At 35.3% G+C, this 18306-nt stretch overlaps 1 protein-coding gene across 1 annotated transcript in view; it reads right to left on the reverse strand.

Annotated features, from left to right (window-relative positions):
• The window catches only part of RALYL (RALY RNA binding protein like), a gene marked incomplete at its 3' end in the record, with an annotated part of 509450 nt that overhangs the window by 176323 nt on the left and 314821 nt on the right, over window positions 1-18306 (reverse strand). Inside the window, exon 2 of the mRNA XM_082674672.1 lies at window positions 13310-13385. Within this exon, the coding sequence (XP_082530798.1) occupies window positions 13310-13385 (76 nt within the window). The remainder of the gene's footprint in view (window positions 1-13309; window positions 13386-18306) is intronic.

Consider the following 18306-nt stretch of genomic DNA (forward strand, 5'->3'; position numbering starts at 1 on the left):
CCATCAAGAGGTGAAGTCTATGCTCCTCATCTTACATATGGACTGGCCTTGTGACTTGCTTTGATGAATAGAATATGTGACAGATGTGACATTGTACAATTTCCAACCCAGATTTTACAAGGATAGGCAGCATCTTCTTCCTTCTTGAACTAAGTCACTATGTGAAATTCTGACTAATCTGAGCCCTCTGTGCTGTGATAAAGTCTAAGCTTACTGCAGAGCAAAACCATGTGGAGAAAGATGCTTGGCCACCACAGCCGTTCTAGCCATCCCCAGCTGATGTACCAGATATGTAAGTGTAGAAGCCATCTTGCACCCCACACAGAACAGAACCACTCAACTGAGCCCAGCTCAGATTGCTGGATATGACAAATAATACATTTTTAAGCCAGTAAATTTTATGTAGCAGTGGAAAATAATATCCTTGACTCTGTACTTTCTCTTACAGTCCACATTCAATCTGTCAGTAAGTCTGTTGGCTCTGCTTTCAAAATATATCCATAACATAACCATTGTTTTCATCTCAGATGCTACCACTTCATCTGAGTCACCAAAATCTCCTGCCTGTTTTCCCATGTTCCTCCCTCGTTCTTTTATAATCTGTTCTCAACATAAAGCTAAAGTGACCCTTTAAAATTTAAGTCCTGTCATGGTACTCCTTTGCTTAAAACCTTCCAAAAACCCTCCTTTTCACTCAGAGTAAAAGCCAAAGAACTGCAATGGTCTACAAGGCTTTACATGACTTGGTGTCCCCCATTAAATCTCTACAATTTGCTTGGGGAAAATCGGCCTCCTTCCTTTTTCTTAACCACATGGGTATGTTTTTGCTTTAGGGCCTTCATGCTGCTAGTTGCTCTTCACAGGACACTTTTCTCCCAGGTAAAACCTTACCTGCTTATCATCTCCTTCAAATCTTTGCTCAAATGTTACCTTCTCGGCTAGGTCTTCATGGACCACCCTATTGTAAATTGCAACACTTATCCCCTTCCCACTCCTTTATACCTCTTTCCTTGCTTTACATTTTCTTTAACACCTACCTTCTAACTTATGGTTAATTCCATTGTTTATTTTTCTTTATTTTCACTTACCTCACACTTGAAGACCAGGTCAGGGATTCTTACACATTTGGTTAGCCGATATATTTTCAGTTCCCAGAACAAACTCCAGTAGGTGTTTTGTTAATTACTTGGTGAATGATTGTATCAGTGAATCTTTGTTTTCTTCTCCTCCATTAAACCCACTAAGTGTCTCTAATATAGGCTGAATTTGGTCAATCCCTGAATCAGCTGTGTTTATAGAGGCTTAGAGATAAGTCATTCTTCGAGGCTTTGAGATTGTGTGGTCCATTCAAAATTGCTGGGATCAGAAATTCTTCTCCAAGTCTCCATCATTCTACCATATACTCTTAGGACTGACCCCATGTGAAATTCTTATTTTGTCTTTCATCTCTCTCTGACTCTCTCTCTCTCCCTCTCTCTCTCTCTGTCTCTATCATTTTGAGTTGTGGCTAACATTTGGTTTCTCTCTTGGCTCCTGATAAATTCTGGTGGTGCTATCTCAAGATCCATCATGCAGACCAGCTGACTGGGTTGTGTAGTTGCCTTCCCAGACTTTTTCAGTCAATATCCCAGGACTGGAGCTTTGTTCTGGATCTGGGTCTATGCCCAATAATCATAACTTGGCCACTGGATGACAACTCTCTCTGGCCAGGCTGAGTATACAATATCTGTCTGATAACTGCCTGCCCACAGTATTCTCATCTACACACAAAGTTATTTTTTCTTGTTTTTTATTTCTTCAGCATTATATTAAAAATAATATGTTTGATTTTTCAGTTAAAATGGATGTCTGGTATTACTTATTTCTTTCACAGTATCTTTATGTGTTTTTTTATGCCACATGTTTCAATTGTTTTACACTCAATTTAGTTTGTATTTTCAAATATTAATCATATAATATTTCTTTTCTTAACCCTATAAACATGGGATGTGCTACATTGAGTGTAGGTAATAAAGAGTAAAAAAAATGAGAAAAACAAAGTCTTCAGCAAATCAAGTAATTAGAAGTTACAGTTCTACTTAAGTTCTTCTAGAATTGTCACAATATCATAATAATGCCCTCACCCTGATGTTGTGGATAGCTTTAGTAAGAATAGCACTTAAGGTGCCTGTAACAGTTGCTAGGCAATCCAACTCAAAATGCTATTTCACACATGATTATCTGTATTTTGTGGGTCATCCTCTGCTTCCTTTTCAAACTTAGTTATTGGTTGGTGTATCATTTTCTTAAAAGTACATCCTGATACATTTACTGTACCCAGACTCATTATGACTAGCTGTCCTGCAGTAATAGATTCTCTCTGTTAAGAGTCAGGAACACAAAACCTCTGCCTTCTCTTTCTGTCATGTACTACATACTGCACACTGAGGCTATAAACTGTGCTTTATTCAAAACTATTACGTTACTATTTGTAGCTCACTACACTATGCCCTTTTAAAGCAGCAGCAGCAGCAGCAAAGTGGCTGAAATACAGCTTTAACTACAAGGGGACAGTTATTGTCAGGCAAGCACCATTGTCTTACTACTGGCTCACTAATCTGTAGTCAGAAGAACTGCCATCCCCAGGCATTCATGATTAGTTATTTTATTGCACCACTTTAAGGGCTCATAAATTTTGACTTTTTTGTTTTTGAAGATCAGATGACTTCAGCTGCTCTCCTCCCTGCACCCTGCTCCTTCCACTCCTCTCTGCACTGTTCACTCCTAATCCTGCAGTTAGCCCTGGCAGGGACCACTTCTCCATGTAGGGCTGTTGGCCTGAGCTGAACTGTAAGACAAATGTTAATGAAGTTGCCCTTTTAGAAAATTAACATTTTAATAACCATGATGACTAAGAGTCTAGTTCTAAAGATGAAGGGCTGTATCTGTTTAACTGATTTTACACAACAGTGAACACAAAATTCCTCATTCTTGCCTGTGTGAGTGCTTTTGTGTTTATCATCTATCACTGGTAAAATCTGCTTTTAAAATCTGTCTCTCTCTGTTTTGGGTTATCAGATTCTCATTAAAGAAAATTTGCATTAAGTACTAAAGTTGTAATAAAAATATTATCCATATCCTCACTGTCCAAAGACAATTACAACTGATATATTGACCTCTATTTTTTTCTTTGCATATATTTGTTTCATTTGTACATAGTTTTGTTTTTCTGTTTCTATAATACATACTGTTTATGTAATTAGATGCTATTATATATGCTGCATATATAATTTTGCTTTTTTTTCCTACTCATATCTTAAATCTTTTCTCTTGTAACTTGAATACCTTGTGAACACTCCATCTACTGGGTGTGTCATATCAATTACTGCATAATATTTTGGTTGAATCAGATTACTCAATATTATAAATAAAACTGTAAGGAACATCTGGGAATAATTTCTTTTTTTTATATATATTTTAAATATTTGGGACTATTTACTTAGACATACTTCCAGGAATGGAATTACTTAGTCAAAAGATATGAAAGATATGAATATGAATATTTTAAGATACTGGATAGCGTTTGAAGGAATAAAGACATAAACTTGATAATGAAACACCTACACCTTACTTTACTCTCTGGATTATAAAGTAAATAGCAGAATCCCAGAATGTTAGAAATGGGAATAAATTAAGAAATGATTTAATGATTCCTTCATGTTATTCTGAGAAAACTGGGCTTAAAAGAGGTTAGATTGCTTATAATTACATATGTGGCACAGGCAGGTAGTAGCAGACACAGGACGTGGTTGCAGGTTTCCAAACTTACAATTCAGTGCACCTTCTAATGACCACTAATATGTTTTCAGACTGAGTAATTCTGAAACATAAGTGGAGATTTTGCTGCAGAGAAGATATTTCAAACAAATACTAAAGTGCAAACTATACAGCAACTCAGTTTCATTTGCAATGTAATGTTCTTAACTCAGAACAAGCTCCTTGTCCTTTGATTCCAGCAAAGAATAAACATACATTAAATACATTTCAATACTTCAATTTGGAAGGATATCCCCCAGTGCTCTATTCTGGTATTTAACAATACCAATAGGATGAATTATCAATCGTGTCATCATTCCACTAGAAAGGAATTTTGAAAGTTTAATAGAGTCAATTAATTTCCAAAAGGATGAATTTTAGTTCAAAGAATTTATCATGCACAGCTGACTGATAATCTGGTGAGACTATGTTGCCTTTTTTGCCCTCATCTGTCTAGATATCAAAAAAGGAAGCATTTGTTTTCTAGTACTTAGTCAGAAGAATTATTCTTGCAAAGACATCAAAAGTTTTATGTAATTTTTACAAGAAAATTGTGAACTATTTTCTAATGAATATATTTAAAGCCAATCAAAGTTTATAACAAACTTATAAACTTCACTTTTTTATTGTGCAGAACTTGCTTATAATTAAAACTTTAGAATAAATCTTTCTATAACTCAACATTTTCTATTACCTTCAAATTTGTGATATTTTCAAACTTTAATTGACCAGGGGGAAATACTCTTTTATAAAGTAATTTTTTATAAGATACTTTTTTATAAAGATGGTAGAATTAGTTAATTTTATAAAATAGCCATATGTGGTTTAAAAAAACAATGACATTGTAAAGGTGAGACAATATAATAGAGGAAAAAGAGCTATTTAATTTCTCACTAATCCAATCACATCCATCTATATTATACATATTCATTTTATCCTCTCCTCTCTTCATTTTGTATGGGCTGACATTCTTCTACATCATGACACTTTTCTTCCTACTTTTTTTCCAGTTGTTAGAAAATAAGCAGTCAGTCTGGTCATAAAGCATCTTCCTATGTGTGATGGGAATGTTACAGAAGCCCTGGTGCTTCAGAGGAGCAGTCAGTGAAGCAGTACAAAGGTTAACCTCTGGGGCAGGAGTGTAATAAAAGGAGTTTCCATCAGTCTAACACAAGTCAGTCTTTAATTATCACTCTCAATTGTACTTTAAAAAATTGATACAAAAACCTAAGAACTTAAAACTAATACTTCCTTTTGAAAATAAGGGAAGAGATTTCCCTCCCCTCCTTTTGAGCATTTACTTTAGAAAACTTGTCATTGTAAGGACTTTCTTCTTTCTTTGAAATGTATATAAATCATTTTGAAGATTAGATAGAGCTTTATGACCTAGGCATGTCTATTCTCTAGGACCCAGGAGCCATCTCTTTGAAATTTAAGTATCAAGGGAGATAGCATGCCTATCTCCCCATTTCTGTGGGAAGGTAGGAGTCTAATTTAGGTGTTCCAAGGTGTGAAACTACTACCTGTCACAAAGATATGAGAAGGTTAATTTTCCTCTGGATAAATCCAACTACCAATTGGTTAACACAGATGGTCACCCTAATTACCTGGTGAATTTACAATGAACTATGCATGATGAATGGTGCTGTCAGGCCTCTTACTTGAGGAATAGTTATGTATATCCTGAGAACATGTATGAAATGGATTATAGCTGCTTTAGGATATAAAAGAGTGAGATTTCTTTCTGTCTTTGCAATCTCTTAGTGGATTACCTGTGATGAGTATGGCATTCTGAATTAATGCTTATTCAATAATAAGTATTTTCTTTCTCTACTAACTGTGCAGAGGATTTCTGGGTTTGGAGAAGATTTTGTTTTTAATTATAGTAAAAACAGTGTAAAGAGAGGGCATCACTCCCACAGTAAAAATATTTTAGGCTTTAATTTGATTTCTTTAAAAATAGGACTTTAGATACATTTCAATTTTTTTTCATGCTCCCTTCCATGTAATCTTGTAGAATAGGCAACCTATTCTGGAATTTTTAATTTATGTATAGATTGAGAAGATGGAAATTATATGAGCCCTTTTGGGTAAAAGAGGAATAAACTAACTCTTCAAAAATAAACACAAACAACTTAGATTAGAAGCTCATGGCCTTAAACTCTCTACCAAGGGCTATCTTAAAATAACACGTTATTGTAATGATCAAAAAAATAAAAGAAGGAAAACATATGAAATCAGCACTGATAGTGAAGATACTCCATCTTGTTGACCAAGCAAGATGTCTTTTGGAAGATAAAATCCAGAAAGCACCTTCCTCCAGGCAGGGAACACTTCCCCAGTGACCCAGCCATGAGAGATGCTCACCATCCTCCTATGCTCTGGTGGAGACCAGAAGTGTTACTGTCAGTGCTCTAACTCTAATATCCCATCATGAAAGTCTGAAAAACACAGAGTGAGGCACAGGGAATATATAACACCAATACAATAACACCTGAGTACTCTTGATGAGGAGGCTTTGATTCAACAGAAAACCCTGTTTTCACAAATGAAAGAAAACAACTATTTCATGACAGGCAGGAGCTTCTAAAGTATGGTAAAACTACCAGCTAGAAGAAAAGAGTTGTGTGTCTTAATCTACACCTGCCAACTGTGAGGATGAGGTGAAATTGCAGCACTTTCTCTCCCATGCTAGATTTGTCATTCCTTTTCCATTTCTCCCAATTTCAGAGGAAGAATATTAAGTAAAAGGTCAAGAGGCCTCTGTATGAAAGGTCATAAACATCTAAGCATGGTCTTTTTTCTTCCAGTCTCTGGGACTGGGTAGACAAGAAAACCAAGGGCTCAGCCCTTTCCTCCCAGCATGCAGTTATGTGGGTAATTTGAGCTAGCCATTTGGGGGCATCACTCTTTCTGAGTTTCATGCAGTTTGTCCCAGGATGGTAAACTGCTTTGGGAGAAGCAGAAAGAAAGACTGTGTGGCTTGTTCTACTGCAGTTTATCCTTGGCTTTGTTGAGAGACTTCATAATAAAACTCCCATTAGTTTAAAAATATTGTGTGTGTGTGTGTGTGTGTGTGTGTGTGCATGTGTATGTGTATTGTATAACTGCTACTGAGGGTGGTATCTACTATGCTGTTTAAATGATTTCATATACGATTAATAATTCTCTCAGAAGAGAGAATTAGGGAAAAAATAGTTTCTCATCACAGATTGGAGTACTCTCTTTTAATAGATGATTACATAAATTATCATGTACCCCCTTTTTGCATTGACTGCTAGGAATCTCATGGATAAGTTTGATGCCCAATTTTAATACCTTATTATTACATACATTTTCTAAGTATAATTTGCCTGATCCTACCCACCTGCCCCACTCCTAACTCATATCTTGTTCTTGGCTCTTACCTCTTCTTAAAATTTGTTGTATCATTTGGCTTCCTTTGATTTTATCATAAATTGCCTCAAATCAAACAAATAGAACTGTAATGTTTCAAAAAGCCCTAGAGACGAATTCTCTGCATCAAGGACTGTACCATCCAGTCTCCTTATACAAGTACCATGTTATTTCTATATGCAAGAAAATATTCATGGATATTTATGCATTAAAAACATAACAGAAGACTGCAAATAGGTCATCCTTTAACCTAGTAGAGAATCGCCTGCAGCAGAACTATTTAATGTGTATTGTGTCAGCATTTCTTTTACACATTTCACATTAGAAGGTTTATAAATTGCATTCACTTAGTATTGAAATACGAGGTGTATACTATAAGTAAGTGTAATTCTTTTTTTTTTAAAGTCTTCTCTTTAGGCAGTTATAAGAAACATTAAGCTATTTAGTTAACCATGCAAATTTTAGCAACATTATCATAGCTCACAGCTCATTTTAAATAACTTCTTAAAATAATTTATTATAGACATTTTCTTTGAATCATCATAATAATGAGAATAACTAAAATGTGGAAAACATCTGTAACAGTTCCAGGCTCCTTAAACACATGTCGTCTTTCAGGAAACTTTTCTTCTTCCTTTATGCAGCTGGAAAAGCTAAGGAATAAGAGATCCAATTCGAACCACTTGTGAAGCTTTGCCAGTTTTAGGATCCAGGCCACTTAACCCTCTCTTCATCAAGCATATGCACAATTCTGAAGCATCCACAAAGTGAGTGTTTGGAACCTTTTCTGCTTCAGCAGCATTTTATGTTTGCTTGGGAAGTGTGAATTAAAGAGAAGACACCCTCAGTTACCCAGATATATGGATGTTCAGTTTTGAGTTTTGGAAGTAGGCACTGTTTTGTGTGTTTCTCTTGTGGATATTGACAACTACACTTTTCATGATAGTAAGTTCGTTGCCCAGGAAAGATTGGATCAGGAGCAAAAAGAGATCGTAGTTGCTACACAGACCCAGCAACAACTGAATTTTAAGTTGAACCTTGTAGGCATGTCAATGTTGGGCTTGTATACATTTCAGGACAGGATGCATTAGTGCAGGGGGTAGGAATACATTTCCCTGTCCTCCTCACAGTCCATTTAAAAACCACAGAGCCCATTCCTAGACGGCTTCCTGAGTGGACTCACCTGACTATGCAGGTGAAATGGAAGCCTTTACCAGTGCAAAGGGAGGCACTGACACTGGAAGGATTAAACTTCTGAAAGTGAATTTTCCTTGACATTATAAAAGAAGACGTAAAATAAATAAAATAATCAATAGAGAATTGATAAACATTTCTCAGCAAACAGAGCAAGTTAATGCAGTGGAGATGTCCGGGTCATTTTTCCTCCATAATGATGTTTGGTATTTAGCATTAGCTGAAATTAGCTTCTATTGCTTTCATTTCTATTGTCAAGGTTCTATGAGACACTGTGGGTCACCCGAGGGTCCCCCTTTCCCATGATGTGCCAGAGTTACCATGAAGGAAGAAAATAGAACTCATGTAGGTCAAGTGGTAAACAAATTACCAGAGATATTTTGCTGTAGAGTCACCTTGCTCGGTTCACACTCTGAAAGTTTTTTGATCATTGACATTCCTATAATGTAACCCGCATTCATGGCTATCACCTCTGAGTGTGGTGATCTTAAAATGGTAATACTATAGGTTACCCTGTGACAATCTTAAGGAGTCTTAAAGGTACTTGCATTGGCAATCTTGATTCCCATGGCCATCTCTGTGAGGTGAGAAGGTTGCTTTGAAAATCAACTGTATACAACAATAAAACCATGTTTGGGAATAATGTCTAGTAATATCCATGAAATGAGTGGGATGAAACTTGGAGTTTTATGTGTCTTACTGAGCTGTGCTCCCGGTGACCCAGAGGGTTTCCTTTTGGTGTTAAAACCTGTGCTGTTCAGCTCTGATAAATAATATCTGTGTGCTCTGGTTGTCAGCTTTACTCACATCAGAGGGGAAAGGTCTGTCTCCTTTGCAAGCAGAAGCAAAACCATCATACAGTTATTCTTATTTAGCAATTGTTTAGCATTAATTGGAACTTGGTATGCTGGGAAACTCACTTTATTTCACAGCACCATAGACACTGTGTAATGTTCAAAGCACATTTGAAGCAGCAATTTATTAAAAGTTACAATATTCTTTCTAGAGAATGGATTTGCTATTCACCATTAGGACTAGATCCAATATTTATGGAATGTTCACAAATGATTCATTATGTGTCATTTACAAATAGCCTCTAATAGGAGACATTTTCATTATAAGTGCTATTTTAATGAATTGTCTTTCTCTATGGATTCATGTGCAAGACTGCAATAATTTCTTTTTACTTCCTTCCGCCAACCCCAAACATGACCCTGCTGCTGCTCATCATGCCTTTCCTATTTCTTCGGCAGAATCATGTGATCATTCCCCTAGAAACCTTGGATGTATCTGTGACTCTCACTCACACCCCATTTCCAGTCACTCATCATATTAAAATGGCTCCTTGTTGCCTGCAGAATAAAAGCCAAATGTCCTTAGTCTGATAAGCAGCCAGATAAGGATGCTGACAGCCTGAGTCACCATAGCATGGTGGTCCGAGTGGTCTATCCTAGCTCTTGCCATAAGATGCTCATCTTCATCTCTGTGTCTGTGTCCCTGCAAATGTTCTCTGGCTGGCATGCCCTCCTTCCCGTTTGTCTGCAGAGTGAATGCCTGCGTTCAGAAGTTGCTCGAGAGGCATCCAGACTTTTCACTCCCTGTCTACCAGGCAGAATCTATAACTCTCTCACTTATTTCCTTATAGAAATGTAGGTATACTTCATTTATGTTCCTTATATATATGTATATCTAACTCATGGATAAGATATTAATATATTAAAGCTTTACTCAGTTTTTTAAAAATTGTGTCTTCTATGTGTACCATGTTAACTTAACACACGACAAAATCTTAGTGAAGGTTGTTTGGCTAAACTGAAAATCCTGTTAAAAGAAGTAACAAATCAAAGCAATGCCTCAGTGAATATTCTATGTAAATACTACTTTGTGGTTGATGATGCAGGTAAAATGGACATAAGTTAAGAAGAAAGTCTGATAGCAGATCACTGACATCCCTAATAGTGTAAATAGATATAGAGACATAGTAGTTTAGGGCACAAGATAGATCAGAGGTTACCTATAACCATAAAATTAGTTTACTTTTATTTTATTTTGCTCTCTCCTTGTCCTTCAGCCTTGGCATTTTCTGTGCCATTTGTCTAGAAGAACAGCCACCTTAGTGCTTAGACCATAGTAGACTCACAATAAATATGTCTTGTATGAAAGAATGAATGAATGAACAAATGAAATTGTTCCAGCTCTTTCATTTTACAGATAAGGAAACAGACCCAAAGATGTAAAAAATAGGAAAGCAGAAACCACCTCTTTTCAAGCTGCTACTATATTCCCCACAATGAGCTAAGTGCTTTCATCTCAATTATTCCATTTTACAGTATCAAGAAAAATTATACAACTATTATGTTAGATAAAGAACTTGAATCTCAAAACCTTTGCCCTATGATCACACAGATTGGTGGTAACTCTTGTTCTTATACTATGTACAGTGTGCAGGCTTTCTTTTGCCACCTGCTGGCATGATAATCATGGACAGAAACATAATTGATTATTGGTTTTGGTGGGTAGGATCTCTGCTTTTTAGGATCTGCATTGTTTAGATGGTAGCAGTAAATACAGGGAGTTGTGATCAAGTGGCAAGGTCTCTAGAGTTGAAAGCTGAAAAACAGTATTCAGTTCCTAATCTTGTTACCTTTCTTCGGGCAAATCCTTTATTGCCTTGGAAACTTAGTTTTCTCATCTATAAAGCAAGGCAAATAATACCAACCCTGTGGAGTTCTGTGGTGAACAGATGAATAATGACTATGAAAACACATTTTGTCTTCATAAAAGTAAAGTATTATTATTATTAAGCTTATGTAAGAATGAGGGCACGTGTATGAAAGGGCTTTCTCGGCTGCACGTTCACTCTCTTTTGTTCCCTCTGTTATCATTTTGCAATTTCATAACATCCCAGCCTTCTTTTGTGTAAACAGATGAAAATAGGATAAATAAATATTTCCCCACTAATATGATTTGTATACAATATATCAGATTTAAATAAACTTCTGCTTCTAATTCTTCTGAATTCACAATTCAGCAAAACTTAGTAATAGAGAAATAACAGTTAAAAAGGCATTTGTTTCTTGTCATAAGCTTCTATTCTTGTAAGAAAATCAAAACACTCCAAGAACAGGGAAAATATGAAAATTAACATCATCGCACAGACACTGGTAGCTCTTTGATGAGAATAAAAGCCACTGACAGCTTCTTCTGGTAATAATTGAAATTATGACTTTTCAAACGTTCTGCATTAGCTGCAGCTCTATGCATAAATTTTAAAATCAATCTGATCAAAAATTATTTGCATTTCTCAGTTTTTTAAACATTGTCTTCTACCTCAAACAAGGTACAGAAAGCATCATTTGCCTTTTGTTGATGACTTCATCTCTGACCTTTATCATAAATACTGTCTTATGACCAATTATCAACAATTGTTAAGTCCTGTAGCTTTCCTTTTTTATATAAAATTTTTTATTAAAATTAAATAAATGTACACAGCCAAAGTGAAAACAGCAATTAAGATATATTTCCAATGTATTTTTTAAGATCGCTGATGGTCATACATTCAAGAATCCTGGGACATTAGGCTTGAAAAGGACCTTAAAACTCATCTAGTTCTGACCCTTTTATTTTATAGCTCGAGAAATGAAGCTGTGGGTGGCTGAAAAGGAGATTTTCTAATTTTCTGAGAACAAAGACAAGGAAACAGCTCCAAACTATCTTTTGAGCACTCTTCTTGCTCTACTATATCAGAATATAATCAATTTCGATATGTATAACTCAATTCTCCTTTATCCAAATGACATCAGGAAAAAGGGGGCCTTGCTCAGCACTTACATTAGCTTTTTGGATGTGGACACTGACAGAATGAAGATTATGTATCTGGGACAGGACCAAATAAATTGGATGATAGGAGATCTCAATAGCCTGGAACAATTGGCTAAGTCTAACAAAAGGGAATTTAACAGAGAGAGATGCAAAGTCAGCACTTAGATTACAAAAAACAATGGCAAAACTACATGAAGTGGGACATATGGCTTAGCGGCAGAGCACTATTTTTTTTTTTAAAGTGGCCGTTTTTAAAGGAACCAAAATTTCCATGAGTTTAATCTTGACGTCTTCTCCAAATCAACTGAATTTTCCGTAACCTAATAGAAGTATATATAGAACAATAAAGATGTTAAGTATAGTCTACTCCGTCTACCTGGAATTGAGATTATAGGCATACACACTGATAAACTGGGGCATGTAGAGGAGAAAGACCACAGTGTTAAGTTGACTCAGATCCAAATATATGAGGAAAGTTTAAAGGAACAGTTAATGCCTCTCTAGAAATGAGAAAGATTACATTTGTTTTTTGGTGAAATGGAGATGAAATGAACATGTCCTTTGTAACAAAGAGGCTGAGTGATCTGTTGGAAAGAACTCAGGGCATGGCATCAGAAAGCATGAGTTTGAGTATTGGCACCATCACTTATCAGTGGTGTGACCTAGGAAAGATCTCTAAGAAACTGCATATCAGGCTCTTGATCTGTAAGATGAAGAGTAGCAATATCTACATTGCAGGATTGCTGTGAAAATTAAATTAAATTAAATAGCATATGTAAAATATGTGTAGTACATGGCATGCAGTAGTTAACAAATATTAACCTTTCCACCACTTGTTAGGTAGAGTCATGAGAGATTTTTATTAGATTTTATTAGAGGAATATCTTGTAGAAGGGTTGTTTAAGCAAAGATGAAAAGGTTAGGCAAGATCGCTGCCAATGCTGCTTGATGTATTTATATTTTGGCCACGAGCATTTTGCTGTACTTTATGCCAGTTAGAATTGCTTTTCAAAATATTTGATTCCTTATAGGTTATATTGCCTTTTAAAGTTGAAAGAATTTTTCACTACTACATATCATAAAATAGTGTTTGCTTACTTACCTATAAAGTGCAGAAAGGGGCCTCTTATTTCCAGGTTTTGGCCTGTATGGTTTGGGTTCTCCTGCCATGTTGATATCTGAAAGCATAAAATAAAATAGTACTGATTAAGAAAATATTAAACCTTTTGAGAAAAGTAAATCATGAAGTTGTATTTTTATTTTTGTCATTTGTCTATGCAAATGTTATATGCCATTAATTCATTCACAGGTATCTATTGAGCAATTCCTCTAGGCCAGGCACTGTTTGAGACACATCATGCACCAAACAGGGTAGATCCATGCCCTTGTGGGACTTATCTTCTATGGGGAGGGGGCTTGAGAGATAGATATTAAACCACAAACATAACAAATAAGAAAGTTATATAACATATCTGAAGGTGAAAAGTACTATGAAAAAAAATGTTGAACAAGGTGGGGGATCAGGAATTCTTACTAAAAATAGAAAGAGTGAGAGACAGAGAGAGAGATTGAGATATCCTACTGATCTGGAGTTTTGCCAGGAACGTCTCAGTTTGTATAGACATTTTCATGGAATAAAGCTTTGTTCCTAAGAGGAATTGTTATATTTTCTTTGGTGATGTCTTCTCCAAGTGTTAGAAGGGTGGAACTGTAAAGCATACCAGCTTTACTGTGGAAACAACAAAATGTACTCAGCAACTGGAATGTGCAGTTACAGAGTTCTGGGGTGATCAGAAGGAATAAAGAGCACATCTCTTGTCTTCATGAACTAAAACTATAATAAAGTCTCTAAGATAAGACAAGAAGATGCTTAAGTACATGACAAAAGAGTATTTTCAAATAATTGACCAATCCTAATCTTAAAAAAAATGTGTAAAACTGTTATGAGGTTGGATGGTAAAGGCTTGGGAAATGATATAAACAATTTGATTTAATAAAGTTAAAATTTTAAGAGGATGATAAAAAAAGAAAATCTAAAGGAGGTGAACTTCAAGAAAACTTTGAAAGAAGTGAGGGACATTATTCTGACAGAAAAGAAAGGCAAAGTTCTATTTCTTGTACAGGGGACTAAATATGCTGTCCGGGGATGGATGAGCCACCCATCAGTAAAAACAACCAAAATGTCTAGATGAAATACAATGTCATCTCTCTTTAACTTAATTTTTATTGGTGTATAGTTGATTTACAATGTTATGTTAGTTTCTGCTGTACAGTAAAATGAATCAATTACACATATATACATATCCACTCTTTTTGGATTCTATTCCCATATGGGTCATTATAGAGTACTGAGTAGAGTTCCCTGTGCTATACAGTAGGTTCTTGTTAGTCATCTTTAACATTAAAGGATAGGAAACATATGCTCATCTAATTCAACATCCATATGTGGGAAAATCCTTAACTAAGACGAGAAGGAGGGCTTCCCTGGTGGCGCAGTGGTTGAGAGTCCGCCTGCCGATGCAGGGGACACGGGTTCGTGCCCCGGTCCGGGAAGATCCCACATGCTGCGGAGCGGCTGGGCCCGTGAGCCATGACCGTTGAGCCTGCGCGTCCGAAGCCTGTGCTCCGCAACGTGAGAGGCCACAACAGTGAGAGGCCCACATACCGAAAAAAAATTAAAAAAAAGAAGAGAAGGAAACTTCTTTCACCTCCCAAAGAGTATCTATATAAAATCCATAGTAAATTGCATACTTAATAGTGAGACACAGGGCACATTTTCTTTAGGATCAAGGGATTTAAAAGCCACATAGCACAGGGAGATCAGCCACGTGCTTTATGTTCACCTAGAGGGGTGGGATAGGGAGGGTGGGAGGGAGACACAAGAGGGAGGAGATATGGGGATATATGTACACATATAGCTGATTCACTTTGTTATACAGCAGAAACTAACACACCATTGTAAAGCAATTATACTCCAATAAAGATGTTAAAAAATAAAAAAAGGCATTCACTATCACCAACTCTATATAACATCATACTGGATATTGTAGTCAGTGAAGTAAGACAGGAAAGCAACATCAGAAATGGGAAAGAAGAAATGAAACTGTCATAATTGCTGATAATATGTGGGTCCACATAAAAACTCCAAAGCAGCCACAAATTACTACAATTAGTAAGAGAGTTTAGTAAGTTTGTTGGAGTTAAAGCCAATATACAAAATTTAATTGCATACCACTACATAGTAATACATATTTAAATATATAATTTACCATTTATATAGCATAAAAATAAAGTAACTAAGGGTAAATACATTATAAAATTTTAAAGATGTTTATGGAGAAAATTATAAAACTGTTTATGGGGATTTTACAGTTACCTTACATAAAAAGAGAAATTGGAAGACTTGATATAATAAATATTTAATTTCTCCCCAAGTTGATTTATTGATTCTATGTATTTTCAATAAAATCCCCAAATACTCTTTTTGTGTCTGTGTGGAGTTTGACAAGTTGATTCTAAAATTTATATGATAGAGCAAAACATCAAAATAGCCATGATATACATAAGAAAAAAAATTGGCAAATTTACCTTATCAAGATTTATTTTTAAGCTGTAGTAATTAAGACTACAGTTTTGGCACAAAGAAAATGAAAAAATGGAACTGAGTACAGAACCCCCCAACTGACATACACATGTATGGATACTTGAATTATGAAAAAGCTGGCACAGCAGATGAAGGGGTAAAAGCTAGGCTGCAACAACACATATGAAATTGGACCTCTAACTTACATCACACAGAGAAATAAATTACTTATTGGATTAAAAACCTAAATGTGAGAGGCAAAAATATAAAACTTTTAGGAGGAAATATAGTAGAATATATTTATGAGATAAGAGTATGGAAGGATAATCTTAAACAAGACATAAAAAACACTAGCCTTAGACTATAAGAATGATAAATTCTACTACATTAAAATTAAGAATTTCTGCCCATCCAAAGTCACATAAAAAAAATGAAAAGAAAAGGCACAAATTGGATGAAGGAATCCTTGACAAAGGATTTGTTTTCGGAATATATATTCATTCCTCTAATAGGAAACAGAGACAAAACACCAAATAGGAAATTGGGCAAAAACTAGTAGGGACACTTTACAGAAGGAGAAATATGAATGCTGAATAAACACATGAAAAGACTCTCAATCTCAGTAGTAATGGTAAGTGCAAATGAAAACACTATGATGTACAACTGATACCCATTGGATTTACAACAATTTACAAAGTCTGACAATATCATGAGTTGGTGAGGTTTTGGTGAGCAACTCACACATGTATACATTGCAGGTATAAACATAAATTAGTACAACTATTTTGGAAAATAATTTGATACTTTATAATAAACTTAAAATGCTCAAACCTATGAACCAGGAGGCATGCCCCTATAGAAACTCTTGAATGTGTGTACCTTAAGATAAGTACAAGAATGTTTATTGCAGTACAGTAAAATAGAAAAAAATCATGGAAAAACACAAATATCCATTGGCAGGTAACTGGATAAATGAATTTTGATATATTTACACAATGGAATACTATACAGCAGAAGAGAGAGAGAAAGAGAGAGAGAGAGAGAGAAACTTAGAGCCATTGGCAGCAATACTGATGCATTGATGAATCTCAAGGAATGTGACACTGAGCAAAAAATAATGTCATGGAAAAACTGACAGACTGAGTCCTTTTATGTTAATAAAAATACAAATTTAATGATATGTTGCATAGGAATGAAAATACAGGTAATAAAACTAAGAAAAGAAAGCAGAAATAAGCAATGAATTCAAGATGAAGGTTACCTCTAAAGGGGCAGATAAGGGTGTGGGACTTGGGAAGGACATCTGAGGGACTTCGAAGTTAATCATAATGTACTATTTCTTAAACCGGATAGTAGGAAAGTAAGTTTACAGTATAGCATCATTTTGTATAACAAATACATTACAAATTTTATTGTATATAAATATATATATACATAAATTATATATACACATTTAATTTTTATTTATATATTTAAATTCAATATATATACACAATTTTTTAATTTGATAGTAAGTGATAAAGAATTACAAAAATATTGGTAACAAAGATGGTAAGGTGCATGTTGATAAATATTCAGACCAGAGCCAGTGGATTTTTGTGAACAAGGGTTTCAGCAGAGATTGTGAGTGGGAAACTAGAAGAAACAAAGCGCAGTTGGGAGGATGGATTAGTGGATGTGAGAAGATTGTTAGAGACTCCAATTAGAACTTTACATCTGATTTGAGTGGGAAATTATTTTGGATTCTGAGTTGAGGACAGTCCTGAGAATGAATTATAAAGACACTGACTCTTGTATAATTTGGAATAGGGCCCAACCAAGATCTAGGCTGTCTAAATCTTTCAGATATGACAGAGTTGGAACAAAAAAAGTGAGTGAAACAAATGAAGATTTCTATTATTTTTATAAGCTTCACAGTGATGCTAGAGGGTACATGTCCATGAAATATCATGACACAATATGTGTGTTTCTAGCTTAGACTCCATTACTTTTGAACTGAAAACATAAAAATATTCTAAGTAAATAAAAAATAACTTGAGATTTAAGTCTATCAACAAGTATTGTAACATCCATTTTTGAAATAATATGTAGCCAGTGGTTCTGAGTTTGACAACCAGTACATACAATGGAAAGCCTTCTATGGAAAGTTGCTAAACTCAGTATTTCCAGACATCAGCATCTATTCAAAGGTAACAGAAAATGCAGAAAACCTTTGTTCCTTACAGACACTGAATAGTGTTCACGTGCATAATTTTTCTTTGAATGTTTATATATAAGCATTAATGTATGCTTAAATATGCAAATTTATATATTTTACCCTGCTATAGTGAAGATCATCTATAACTTGGTATTAGTGGACGGGGATGAGATGAGAGAGGCTGGACGTAGACAGGGGAGAAGGGACAGGGGGCAGTGAGCTCAGTTAATCAGTGAACATGAAGCGTTGCCAGGGTCTGGATGAATGAGTATTTCCTTTGTATTGAACTTTATAAATACAAGATTTAATTGTGTTTTTG

Source organism: Grampus griseus (genome assembly GCF_964374135.1).
Source record: "Grampus griseus genome assembly, chromosome: 17".
Taxonomy (NCBI): Eukaryota; Metazoa; Chordata; class Mammalia; order Artiodactyla; family Delphinidae; genus Grampus; species Grampus griseus.